The following is a 14274-nucleotide window of genomic DNA, read 5'->3' on the forward strand; positions in this document are numbered from 1 at the left end:
CACTAAGACTCGATTAGAAATGTTTGTAGTATCAATATATTCTATAGTAAGTGCAAGAAGAATTGGAGTTGATTTAAGAGGAAAACGTTTTGTGCATTAGTGAATATTTTAATTTAATTGTTCAATGTGCTAGATTTATACAGATTAGATGTGTTTCTATTCTGTGCTTCAGAAATTTTTAATTTTCCAGAAATATGCTTAACTTACAGTTATTACCTCCTGAGGTTTCTTTAGGGATGTGTAGAATCACATGACTTGTGGTTGAGAACCACATGAGTTGACAGATCTTCCAGCAAAAGCCATCCCGAAACAAAATACGAAAAAAAGAAAAACTAAGAACTAACTGATGTGTTTCCTTATTTTTCACTTCATTTGGTGCCCCTGCTTTTCTCTTAAGGACCTGGGTGTGCCTTTTTTCCCCCTTTTCTAATTTCTGCCTGTAAACCCCCATCCTCTCTTTCTTTTAGAAGCGCAGTAAACAAGAAATATAAAGCACAAATGAAGAGGGTTAAGCGGCACTTGCGCTCAACAAAAAAATCTCTGTGTAAGTGAAATATGGAGGTTTTTTCCTTACGTGTTTGTGTAGCACAAGTTATTTGTATTTTTCAGCCAGAACTGGTCTGCTTTTCAGTGCTGTCAAATTACACTGGGATTTCCTTTCTTATCTCCTTTATGGCTACTATATTATCTTAGGGGTCAGTGCTGTGTTTTGTAATCTACTAAAGACTTATTAGTTTCCACATCAGGAAAAAAACAAGGTATTGAAGACTGCCGAATCAGTCATATGGAAAATCTATACCTGTAGAAGACTCTGTGCAACTAAGATCTTGACTTACTACTAAACATACCGAAATGGAACACAGGACCTACAGCTTCACATTTTCTACTTACTGGAATAAGTTGATGTAGGTTTCAACCTCTCTCATATCACCTTGCCTCCAGTTTTTCTTAAATCCAACAACAAGGGTGTTAGGTCTCATTCTACCCAGACCAGCAGCCTAAGAGGAACAAAAAGTATATTATAAAATAATATGTTATTGAAACAACTAAAGGTTCTATTATTCTCTTAAGCAAAAAACAAAGTACTTTTCATCAAAGCTATCAGATAATATTGCAAACGGAACATATTTCAAAGAATAAAGCCACTTCCAATTTTGATGTGTATCTTCACCACTTTAAAACGAAAATTGAAAGAGATGTACCTGCATTAAATATTGTCCTCCATCCCTCAAGTCCTCTGCATGCACTGGTGCATAGAAAGCTTTCATCTTGTTTTTAATTAGCCATCGCTGATACCTAGCCAAATCAGTCGTCAATTCCTTCATGGCTTGCCTCCGAGGACCCTTTCAAAATAAGGAAATAATAAGAGAAGAGTAACAACAATTAGGAATATAAGTAGTGGGAGTAAAAAAGCACCCCCCCACACCTTTTTTTTTTTTTTAAATTTCACTGCTACAATACAAGTCAGACTCAGAGGACCTCAAAAAAAGCTTGCACCCTACCAAAAACACCTAAACCCCACAAAATACCGGGCATTATCAGCAGCAAAGGCTGAAAAATATTATCATCTTTAAGAAGAGGGTTGCTCAAGCTTTAACAAACTTGTCCCTGCAGAGCACAACACTTTTCCCCAGAGGGTGGCACAAGCTTGTCCTCCAAAGCATATCTGGGAATATCTGTTTCAAGCTGTACAAGTGTGCCAATCCTAATCAGAAAGCCTCTGTGACAGTAGTGTCACTTCTGCAGTTTTATCTTGCAGCCAAAGTCACTTCCTCTTTAAATACTTCCTTTATTATTACTTCCATCAGGATGAATCTTTTGTGTTCCTCCTAGACATCAAAATGCAGAATACAGGACAAGGTATAACCAAGAACACAGCAGCCCAGTTTTTGCAAAAGGACACAGACTCTGACCAAATATTCAGAGTTAGTGAAGAATGAGGTAGTGTCACCCTTCCTGCAGGAAAGCCATTTTAAATAGAGATAGGATACTTCTCCCAAATAATATCTAATCAGAATTGCCTTCCTACAAGGATGACACCACCTTATTCTTTTCAGTACAGCCCTATTTTTTTCAAGGAGGATATTCCATCTATGATGGAATATCTATTACTCAGTTTCTGTCCTTTCACGCTCATTGAAATATAAAGTTTGTATAGACAGAAACTGGAAGTTTCTGAAGACAAAATATGTATGTACTGTGGATTGCATTAACTCAGTGTGCTCTTATCTGTTCATCAGATCAGAAGCAAGTTATATTTAGTAAGCACAGCATATTCAAACCCGTTGTAGAGTATTTAAAGTTACAGAATCATAGAATGGTTATAGTTAGAAGTGACCTGCCAACCCCTGCCATGGGCAGAGACGCCTTTCACTATCCCAGGTTGTTCCAAGCCCCTTCCAACCTGGTCTTGGATACTCCCAGGGATGGGGCAGCCACAAGCTTCTCTGGGCAACCTCTGCCAGGGCCTCACCATGCTCTGAATAAATAATTTCTTCCTAACATATAATCTAAACTTGCCCTTTCAAAAAACACTGCCCCTTATCCTGACACCCACCTGCCTGTACAAAATGTCCCTCTCCCTCCTTTTTATAAGCCCCCTTTTGGTACTGGACAGTGCTCTAAGGTCTTCCCAGAGCTTCTCTTCTCCAGGCTGCACAACCCCAGTTCCCTCAGCCTGTCTTTGTAGGAGAGCTGACCCAGTTCTCTGAACATCTTCACGGCCCTCCTTTAGATTCCTTCTAACAGGTCCATGTCTTTCTTGTGCTGAGGTGACATATGTCAGTTATATTTACACTTGCCTAAATGTTCTCAGTGATGTGACAAAGTCTGGCCTGAAGATATGAAACTAAACTACACAATCCCAACATGCTAATGTTTATCAGAGATGCCATGGCCTCTGTAGCTAGCTTAAGTTCTGGTAAAGATCACAGTGTGACAGCCACCCTACATCTCAGCTAACACAACTGAGTATGATTCTGAGGAGTAATTACTTTAAGTTTGCTTCCTTCTCACCACCATGAAACCACCCTATAAGTATGCCATAAAAGACACTTTAGGTAGTAAGATCTGTTAAAATTATGTCCTTGCAGAACCACCCTCACAACACACCCCAGCGCAAAAACACCCACATTTCACATTATGATAAAAAAAACCAGAGATACTTAGTGAAATAGTAAGGGCTGGACAGAAAGGAAACAGGAAATACCTGTTCACATTACTGCTGCAGCTGCCAATGAAATGAAGCTGATAACTGAAGAAATAAAAAACCTACTTGGGAGGTTAAGAGCAATTTTTAACTACTAGCTAAACTGCTATTGACTTCCCTGCTCAAGAAGGTTTATTTTCTCTCAGGCTTTGTAAGAGCTCTACATAGTAATCAGTCTCTCTGAAATAGTCACATTGAGAGGAAATTTAGCTCTGTACTGCAGATTCAAAGCATGAGACAGTGTATGATGCAGAAATAGAAAGAGGCCCAGGTTGTAATCCAGTATTAACTTTATTCCTAGAAAGGTTCTTCAGCATTTAGATGTCAAATGATCTAAAGTACTAACTTTGGGAAAAAAAACAAAACCCCTACATTTAAACAAAAAAGAGAAACAAAAAGCGAACAGGTTAAAAAAACCCCAAAACAAACCCCAAACTAGACAGAAAAAAAAACCCCAACAAGGTAATTTTGAAGTAAAGACAGAATACACTTACCATATGCACATGGCCACAGATCATCAAGCCCACATTCTTGGTGAAAGCGTGGACAAGGTGAAGCAAAGCTGGACGTGCATTTGGAGCTCCTGTCATAATTAAGCACTGAGGTCTAGAATTATGAAGAGATGGAGGGGGGAAAATGGGAATTAATCTGGAGTTCTGGGGTGTTTTTATAAACACAAATGTTTCTTCTAAATATTAGCCATAACAACATAATCATCACTGAAAATTATCTACTATTACAAGACTAGGTTAAATTAAGTAAAGATCAATTGTTCCAGAACTGTCAGTGGATCTATGACTAATTGGATAAAAATTTAGTATTCCCATTAAATCTAAAAATTTATGCATTTAAAAAGTTCAAGAACAGATTTTAGACAAGACTAGGTCAGAAGGATGAATTTCCTCCCCCATTTTAAGTTCCATCCCTTTGCATTTTCTAGCTTAGATTCTTCTGTGTCCAACAAAAAAAATTGGAATCATATGCTCTTTTTAAAATTACTATCATTCAGAAGGCAGAACCAAACTACTGCAAGTAAGTTATTAAAGACTACTTTCTCATCAATTTTAAAAGATGATGTGTCCAGACTTTAGAATTCATTTCAGGTGAAAATTTTCCATATCATAAGAATCACCTAAAGTAATCTGTCTCAACCTCTGTAGCAGCTCCAGTTCATTTTTGATGTTAGAATCATAGAACAGAATCAGAGTTATTTAGGCTGGAAAAGACCCTTAAGATTATTGAGTCCAACCATAAACTTAACACTACTAAATCCACCACTAAACCTTGTGTTCCTGCCATGTTCTTCATAACCTCAGAGAATGTCACCTGTATTAAGAATCTCTCCCTTAACTAATTTCTTATTAAATTCTACCCTAAGAATGCAAAGATAGAGATTTGCTAGACTAATTGCCAAAATTACAAATCCTGTGCTGGGCAAAGGCAGCATGTAGGAGGTAATGACAGGTTCATAGAATATCCAGCTTTGGAAATACACAACACTTGACTGGATATGGCCCTGAGCAACCTGGTGTAACATCAGAGTTTGATCTAACTTTGCAATTGGACCTATGGTGAGTCAGTTGAGTTGGGGACTGGACAAGACCAGATGGAAAAGTTGCGTTCAAGGGAAAATGATCCATCTCAATCTATAATTCCACTTATTTGGATGGATTAGTTTAAATCAACACTTTTTGTTAAATTTATTTGAAGCATCTTTCTTTTACAACAGCTTATCCCAGATAAGTGGCATAATTACTAATAGGACAGAAAACTGCCTCTTTGAGTAGGACCTTTCCTGGGAAGCCATGCTGATAGACAACAAATCAGTTCTGTTCCTCAGCTTCGTGAAGAACACCCATCCAGCCTGTTTGCCATTACTGAACTGCAATGAGAGATTTCTGAAGCGAAACAGATGGTGTTGAGTACAACATCCACAGATACATATCTTCAGGATTTAAGGTTACATCAGATTCATCCCAAGTGAAGTGAATGCTTGTTAGCACTTTGGAGCATATCTTCCAACTCAAAGAGGAACACAAATCACCGTTCATGATGCAGACCACAAGGCATCTAACAGTAAGCAGGCATCATCCACAGCCTTGCTTCTGAAGTGCAAACTCTAACCACAAACAAAATGCTCACACAAGTATGTTCAGGGGATGTCCACAGTGAAGAAATTCAAAGCTGATATAAATCACAGGAGATGAACATGTACACGACAGACTAAATGTTAATGGTTAATGGCTCAGACAACTGGCCATTTGCAAAAGCAGCAGATGCTTTGCTGAGGATGTGCAAAGTAACAGCCCAGGCGCAGTGAAGGAGAGGATGACCATGACAAACCAACTTTTGTTTGGTAACAAGCTGGGTTTTGAGCCAGACCAGGAAAGAGTTCAATAAGAAACAATCCTGTGAGATGGGACAGTGCTTTTTATCATGGCAATGTCCTCCCTTACACAACTGGCTCAGGTGTAAAAATTCCCCTGCAAGGAGATACTGAGACATTCAAACCCTGGCCTGACGGTGTTCATCCCTTCTGATAAGGCAAAACTGGCTAAAACATGCTGATGTGAGAGGCAGCTGCCATCTTAGAAGGTGTCCTAAACCATCAAAGACTCACAAAGAGCCTCCAGACTCATTTCTGGGGCTTTCCACCAGGGGACTGCACGTGATCCACAGTGTTGCAACAGTGCTGAACTCCCCACTCAGCAGAAGTATCTGGGTGTTCCCAACTGAACCTAAACAGTCATTAACCCAATGAACTTTGTGCCTTGTGGGCTTTCTCCAGCCCTGACAGACCAAGACTGTGACCATCAGACATCAAAATTGCAACAATGACACTTGTCACTTGATCCATGAGTGGTGATAACTTTCTACTCTTATCCTTTCTTTCTCCTAACTGCTCAAAATATATTGTAAACCAGCCTAAAAATTCCAGTCAATGCCTTAGTAAGTGCCTTCTTGTGTCCAGGTAAATTAAAGTTGGCTAAGTTTAAGCTTGCTAAGTTACAGTCTGTAAAGTGCTTTACTTTGTCCGGATGTTGTTTTAAAATCTGCCAAGTACCTTTTTCTACCTTAATGTTCTAAAGTTTGCAAGTGAAAGTTTGTTATTGAACCTCCTGAGGATTTTGTTGTTTCTCCTGTGCATGGCCCAGAGTGAATCAAACAACCTGCCGAGCAGGATAGGGTGTAACAGTGCATTTAATGGAAGCCACAACAGCAAACATTGTGACAGTGCTCTACTGAACACTGAATTTCCTATTTTTAATATTAACTAAAGTTACCTGAAATTCTTCACGTGATCTTCCACTCCTGAGAGCCGGATAGAATGCTGAAGTGCATTCAAGTAAGTCAAGGCTTGTGTAGAGGATCCCCAGTTCACATCTGTTGAAAAATTTGAAGTTCCAATATATTATTTATACATAAAACTACATAATCACAACATGAATGTTGCATACCAACTGAAAACAAGAAATTCAAGCTATACCTCTATACATTCTACACAATGTATACACAAACCCTACAGCTAAACAGGCAACTCTATTAAAGATAACTTCAGAAAAAACGCTGTGTTTTTTTATATCACAACAAAAAAACTATTTTATTTCAAAGCAAGCAAATCCTTTTAGATTATTATTTTTATGAGGAAAAGAAAGATCCCACTATCCTCTCTTTTTGTTCCAATACACATCTTCTGATGGCTACAATGAATTATCACAGAGTCAAAAGAATATCCCACAAGGATCATCGAGTCTAACCCTTTTCATCCAAGTACTTCATAGATATTCATAGACCCAGATGTAGAGTTTTCCTCATTTCCAACTTCAGAAACACCTTTTGGCTCAGTTTTGCTCCATCTTGCATTTAAGACAGAGCTCTTAGAAGCACCAATAAATCGCTCATAGCACTAGGAATGGTTTACAGAAAAAACATCCACCACTCAAATCCCTTTTCAGTTAAGAACGGTAGAGAAGCATCCTCTCTCACTTCCCATCAAGATATCACATTCTTTCCTAGTGCCTTTTTTGCTGCAACCTGAGCTTTTTCCATATCACCCTTTTCCTCAAATTTTTATTCAGATACATATATCTAAGTGAAAGGCACGCATCTTCAAAATTTGGGAGGAGGGGAAACAGCACTGACTACACAGGCATAATTATATTCCTTTACAACTAAAAAGCCTGAAACAGAAATTTGAACTAGTTGCCCAAACAGAAAGAAACTGTTGGGTGTCTTCTCCCCACAAAGGCCACCACTTTTTCCCTTCCGCAACCCTCTTTCCCACTCACCACAACCAAAAGAAGTCCCTATACGTACCTGGTTTCTTGTAAGTGACATAAATGTAAAGCCCAAGGACTATTACATATGTTAGAAGTGCTGCCCACCAATTAATGACAAACATTACAATGCAGCACAGAATAGCTCCAACAAGAGAAATCCACATATTGTAGTATTTGAAAGCAGGGCGCCAACCTAGTAAAAATATGATTTGGAGGACAGAAAAGAAGGGGAAAATTAACTTTAGCACTACTCCAAGAAAAGGAATCGCTGTCTGTTTTTCCCTTCCCTTGTGTTCTGTATCACATTTCATGTGAATGTGTCGTTTTCAGTGATGTACAAAATACAGATTGGCACATTTATGCTTTCAATTATCCAACACCTTTCAAAAGAATTTGCATCTTTCTTAGACAGATATGTAAATGCTCCTAATTTTGCCCTCTAAAAGCATAGCTCAAAAGGAAAGTTCAAAGATGCTTGTGCTAGTATGTCTATTAAATCAGGCCACAGAAACCTTTTACAATGGCTTGTCTGACAACTGATTTTTGCAGTAAAAGGCAGTATAACATGAATCATCGGCTCATGACTCAGACTCCTATATACTACTAATTGTTTTTAGTTGTGCATTTTTACTATTTTCACATGGTCGTAAATTTTCACCAGGTGAAAAGGACAGATATATCCAAGTAGAACTTGAGTATGTCAAAGTACTGGACTGTCACCGTTTTACAGCCTTATTTGCCTCAAGTTTATCCCAAATCAAGTAAATACATGTGCACACATACACCCCCACAAACACATCCGAGATTAACAAGTGTATTAAACACAGAACTGTTGTGTAAACTCTGGAAAAAAAATTCTCCAACTATCTTTCAGTTCAGTAACTTAAGAAGCTTTTAAGGGTGTTATTTCAGTACAAATGCACGTGGACTAGGTATGATATACATCTGTTCTGCTAGTACCGGGTTTTGGTTTATTCCTATAAATTAACTAACCTCCCACAATACAGACTACAAAAATGTGGCAATACCACCTGTAATTCCTGTTTCTTCTGGACTGGAAGATGGAATATATTAAGAGAAATGCAAAGACAACAAAAGGGTGGTTTGCCAACACCAAATACTGAATAAGTAAGAAAGCTTTCTTGAGGAGTTTCTGAACAGACTCTGAATTATCTTGTGTTCCCTCAGCGAAGATGACAAAATTAGTAGCTCCCAAGCTCTACTGGATCACTCAGTTCTCAAAATTTCAGGAGACCCAGGTACACAAGATATTACTCTTTTAATTCAAATGTGCCATGAGAATCAAGTATGTTTTCAGTAATTAAAGAAAACCTTAATTTATATTAATACTTTTAAAATTGCATTTATGCATAAAAGAATTGCAGGCTAAACACCCACTCCCAAAATGTAGTTCCTACCTGGAGATTTTGCAAGAGAAGCATGGAATACAGAGAAGTTAATCAAGGCATATGAGGCCAAGAAGAAATTAGAAATAATTGGAGCAATGACATTCAGTTCAGCTGCAAAATGAAAAACAAAAGCAGGCTGTTATCAAGAAATCATCCAAAGGCTTTGTAGACTATAAAGTAAAAATTCTGCTACAAACCACGTTACTCTGTAATATACTCTCAGGAGATGCAGTTTAGTGCACCAATACACTGGGTTCTGAAGAATTCCAGCAGAAATAGATAGAGCACTAATACATCTGCAGTACATCTCCAGGTCAATTCTCAAACAGCAAAGAACAAGACACTTGTAACTTTCAGACTTAACTACAGTGAATAGCAACAGCTGACAAAGTTAATGTGAGCAATATGATAAACATGTTCATCTGCCTGCATTTTAAACTGAAAGTTGTATCAATGGTACCAGTACAGAGCATTATTACACAGCAACATCATTACAACAGTGATGCCTAAATCCTTTTTAGCGAAAGAACCTGATGCCCTCCTTTCCTCGAGGCAGCATGGTACGAAACACTTATATGTGTACTCTCACCATCAAAAAACCCCCAAAATACAGAATGTGCCATGCTAGCCTACAAATTTCTACTTGTTGCAATTAAGCTTCTGTCAACATGGTCAGTGGGAACCTCATGGGTATACCTCTGCCTTAAGCAGACTTGGAGGAAAGAGCAAACTGGGAAAAGAAGTTCAAAAGCACTGGCACAGAACTCATGGGTGGACACAGCACAACTAGTTTGCCATCTACATAGAACACATGTAATTCTACCTAAACTAATCTTTATCTTTAGAAACAGCGGCATCAGCACTCATCTCTATTATCTGTAACTTAATATAAAAACACATTTTAAAAATATTGCTCAGGCAAGTTTGTCCTTTACAGAAGCTTTTATAATTATTAAAAATCTGAAATAAACTTTCATATTTACAAGATGTAACATCTCTCTACTCAAGCAAAAGCTGTATTTTTATTGACTGATAGTAACTGAAGACAGATATCTGCAGTTATTAAGAAAGGTGCAGTATTCCTACAGTTAAAATTTACTGCAGTTCTAGACAGAGTTATATCTAGAAGATAGGAAAAATTAATCCTCCAAATAAACAGATTTAGAATGCTAGCTCAGAATTAAGCTTTGCATTAGATCCCTGTCGTGAAGTCACAATTTGGACTTGGACTTGAATGCGTTCTAAAGGACAAAACGGTCCTGAGATTTATTACAATTTCCAACTAACCAATTAGTATGAATCCAAGAGCAATTAAAAATGTTAAAATATATCCTCTCAGTGGTTCATTGTTCTTCCCGTAGCCTTTAGCAAACATCTGAAATCCTGGGTAAATGCTGTCTTTGCACAAAGCCTAAGAAAAAAAATTAAAATCACAAGTCAGTATGCATTTTGTTCAAAATATTTCCCTACTAATGCCATCTTCCATTGCAAATTACCTTCCTGAACAAAGGTTTATAACCATCATGTACTAATTCTATTTTCAATTGTTGTTCCATCTTGACATTTTGCATTTCCAACATATCCTTCAGTAATGTCTATTTATACAAATAGCAGCTCTGCGCTCCTGTAACTAATGGACGATTCTTTCTTTTGGGACCGTTTTCTCAGAAAGCAGAAAGTTGCCTAATACATACACTAGTACTTGTGTTTCTGTTGTGCAACAAAATCCTTTCTACAACTGACTCCTACTGATTTTTTTTAACCCAATTAAAGACAAATTTTAAGACAAAGGAGGAGACTAAGTAGTTAAAAGAAGGTAAAGCAAAATAACACAGAAACATCAAACAGCAACATACTGTTCTCCCATTCTAAACAAAAGGTTAATATTAACACAATCTACTGATTTCAACTGGTGTGAATAATGATGGCAGTGTGTCAAGAGTCCCCTTCCAAGAATCATGACTCAAAATTAATTATTCTTTAAAATATTATGGTTCTGTTCCCCTACTTACCTGGAAGATCTTAGGTGCACTCACAAGAGATGCCAAAGCAGAAGACAGGGTGGCTGAAAAAATACCTGCAGAAATCAATGGTGCAAATCCTGATACCATGCTCATTACCTGAAAGAAAAATAATTTTTTTTAAAGAATGTGAAAAAGTATTCCACACAAATGGATGACATCATTAACTACACAAACAGAAAAAAAATACTATGTACTCGCCACTTAAAAGCTGTTTGAATATCATGCATTCATATAAACGAATGAACAAGAGACAAATCAGGGGATATAAATGGACCCTATTTTTAGAACAAGAGAAGGTGGCTTTTCACACAATATATTGTCAAACCATGTAATCCTCAGATCAAATAATCAATGCCACAAGTCTTCATGGGCTCATAAGAGGTATAAAAAATGGTAATGGAAGACAAATATATTGGAATTTGTTTCATATTTTGACTAGCCTATCACTGACCCAGACACAAGTACAGACGAGGAGAAGAATTCACTGAGAGTTGCCCTGCTGAGGAGGACTTGGGCTTGTAGTGAAAACCTGCACAATTATGATACAAAACTATGTATTTAAAAATATTCAGGGCTTAATAGAGCACTTCTCTTTATAAAACAAAAGCCTAAGTTGCTTTAAGACAGCCAATGCTTAAGAATTTTATACCATGCTTTTAGTCAACCGACCAAACTCTAGTTCTGCATTATTTGCACTACTTACTTGCCTTTCATCCTGGCAAACTCAGCTAGATTAGCAAGAAAGGAACTGATGGAAGGCAAGAAAGATCATGCAGAAGTGTCCCATTTTAAAGTTACTGTCACCTGAAATTGTAGAATCTAGCTGTTTAAAGCAATCTTACTAGGCAGGACATGTTCTCAGACACAATATATAGGTGACTGATGAAGTTTTGTTCACATTCCTAGGGCCAACTTCATGATGAAATTCAGTGGTTTTCCCCAGACCAAGCTAACAAAGACTGCTGGGCCTCTCCAACAGGCAACTGGAACTCTACACAGCTTTCATTGGTCAATACAAGGCATGCCTTGCCTAAAAAGAGAAATTAAATAATTGCAGGTTGCAATAGATGACAGTGAAGTTACTGTCACAGTACTGTAATGAAAGGACAGAATTTCCTGAAGCCTATTTATAGTTTATAAAAAAAGGTATGCCAGCCTTTAATCATAGATGAACAAAACTAACAACACATTTATTAAGTTATGCCTCCTATGCCTGGGTTTAAGCTAGTTTTATGAGCAACAGAAAAAGTTACAGTTCTAAAATGCTAATTTCTAATAATCCTACACTATATTATAGAAGAAAGCTTAAGAGTGTTAATGCTTTGTTGTTATTTTAGAAAGAAACTTTTGCTACAGCAACATAATAAACAAGCAGAAAATAACTTTTATAGAAGCAGCACAAAAGTTTTCTTCCCTGCAAGGATGACAGTCAATCTTCCCTGGTTACAGACAGAATTTATGTACGAATCTCCATCACTTTACTACACTTGCATCAACTTCTTACCATCTACTCATATTTTACATTCTCTTTCCAGGCTCTGTCCAATGCCTGCAATTATTTACACTATGTACTTTTGACTATTACACCCTTTCACAGAAATAAAATATATAAAATTGAGAGATATCTGAGCAATATGTATGCAAATAACATTAGGCATTTTAAAAGCTAGCAAGTTATGCCTTAGGTTACTAACGTAAGAGACTTTGGGAAGAAGCTTTTGGAGGAATACGAGGGAAACCAGTTCCAGCAGAACCAGTATGCCGTGGTGTTAAACACCCCTCCCTCCCACCTCCAGCACAGACCCCATAATCCAGATCTCATGACCACAAACCAAGTAGTGCACACACTGCAGCTGGCTACAGAACCGAAATTTTCATCCCTGAAAGAACATGCAGAATTGGAAGGGCAGAATGGCCCTGTAACCAGTGGTGTGGTAACACAGATACACAGTTCCTGCTGATAAGGGCCTCATTATGTTTGCTTGGCATTTGCAGTTTAGGCAGTTTCTTAAATTCCAAACGTTTGGGATAATGAAATACCATATTTTGACTACAGTTTTAGTTCTTTGGTCCAGCCACTGTGGAGCAGAAAAAAATGCTTTATCAAAACAATGGTGTTTCATGCTACTTTCAACTTTCATTCAAAGTTGACCAGATTCTGTGTTTAAGTTACCCAAAGCTGTAACAACTTCTACAGAAGTCTTAGGGTGAGGCTATAGAGCCCAATTACTCTTCTGCCAGGTGACAGCCTGTGCACAGAATAACCACTGACACTGATCAGAGAAATGTCTGAAACCTGTCAGGAGGACTGTAATTCACTGGCACTGACTACAACAGCAACTAAAGATGGTCTTTTAATGCACGTTTGACTAAGCCAGTCTGACCAACTGTCCTCATTTTAAGTTTCTCATCTAAGATTTCCACAAGCCATGCATTTGCTGTCCAAACACACTCAAAACCTGAGCTGCCTGAGCAGGAACTTCAGATCAGTTCTTTGCCAGAAGAACTTAATGCAGTACAGAGTGTACTGAAGCGATAAAAAGTCATCAGGCTGTGCACACAAACTGGCACTTTCAGCCTCAGAACCTGTATGTTTACAAGCTGTAAGACAAATACAACACTCTTAGCTCACCTGAGGGATTAATTTCAGTTTCTGAAGAATTTGTTCTCAAGTTATTTAAAGTAACAGAAAGAAGTTATGTTTGTATGAAGAGCTTGAGAGGTATACAAGCTCGGAGCCCCGAGCCCTGCATATGGAAAAAAAAAAAAAAATATCTCCTTACAGCTACCATACACACAGATCTAAAGTTGAGGGCAGTTCTTCTAGAAAATGGTCAAGAGTTTCTCATTAGGTAAACAGCCTCTCACACAACTTCCTTCTGACATCCTCTGAGAAGGCAGAATCAGACTCTTCTCACAGATAAACAGCAAAAGCTATGAGGATGAGAGAAAAAAGAGCAAGGGAAAAGTCCCACTGGGTATTAGGAAAACAAAATTCCAGAGAGAAGGTGGCTAAGCACTGCAGCAGGTTGCCCAGAGATGCTGTGTGGTCTCCATGACAAAGTTTTCAAAACCCCAACAAAGCAGGGGGGTGTGAGGAGCACTGCATTCTCTGTGCTGCCTCTGGCCTTGGAAGTGAGTTTTCCTGTTTGGCACTCACTTGTTTTCCCAGAGAGAAGCAGGAATAATTTGGAAGACAGAAATACTCTATTGAAAGTACAAGCAACATTTCTGGTAAGTAAAAGTTATGACTTAAAAAGACATATCAGAGGAAACCAGTTACTATGCTATTTGCAGCTGTACATCTGACACATATATGGTGGCTCTTCTGAGCATAAATAGATGAGGAAAAT

At 38.0% G+C, this 14274-nt stretch overlaps 1 protein-coding gene across 3 annotated transcripts in view; it reads right to left on the minus strand.

Annotated features, from left to right (window-relative positions):
- Positions 1-14274, minus strand: part of SLC12A2 (solute carrier family 12 member 2) — a 60013-nt gene that overhangs the window by 12213 nt on the left and 33526 nt on the right. For all 3 annotated transcript variants that reach the window (XM_017806067.1, XM_017806065.1, XM_017806066.1), the window contains exons 11-18: positions 10910-11017; positions 10185-10308; positions 8907-9008; positions 7526-7681; positions 6493-6592; positions 3703-3814; positions 1203-1343; positions 892-998 (exon numbers count right to left, since the gene is read on the minus strand). In XM_017806067.1, the coding sequence (XP_017661556.1) occupies positions 892-998; positions 1203-1343; positions 3703-3814; positions 6493-6592; positions 7526-7681; positions 8907-9008; positions 10185-10308; positions 10910-11017 (950 nt within the window). The remainder of the gene's footprint in view (positions 1-891; positions 999-1202; positions 1344-3702; positions 3815-6492; positions 6593-7525; positions 7682-8906; positions 9009-10184; positions 10309-10909; positions 11018-14274) is intronic.

The sequence above is a fragment of the Lepidothrix coronata genome, unplaced genomic scaffold (assembly GCF_001604755.1).
Source record: "Lepidothrix coronata isolate B3197 unplaced genomic scaffold, Lepidothrix_coronata-1.0 Scaffold14, whole genome shotgun sequence".
In the NCBI taxonomy this organism is placed as follows: domain Eukaryota; kingdom Metazoa; phylum Chordata; class Aves; order Passeriformes; family Pipridae; genus Lepidothrix; species Lepidothrix coronata.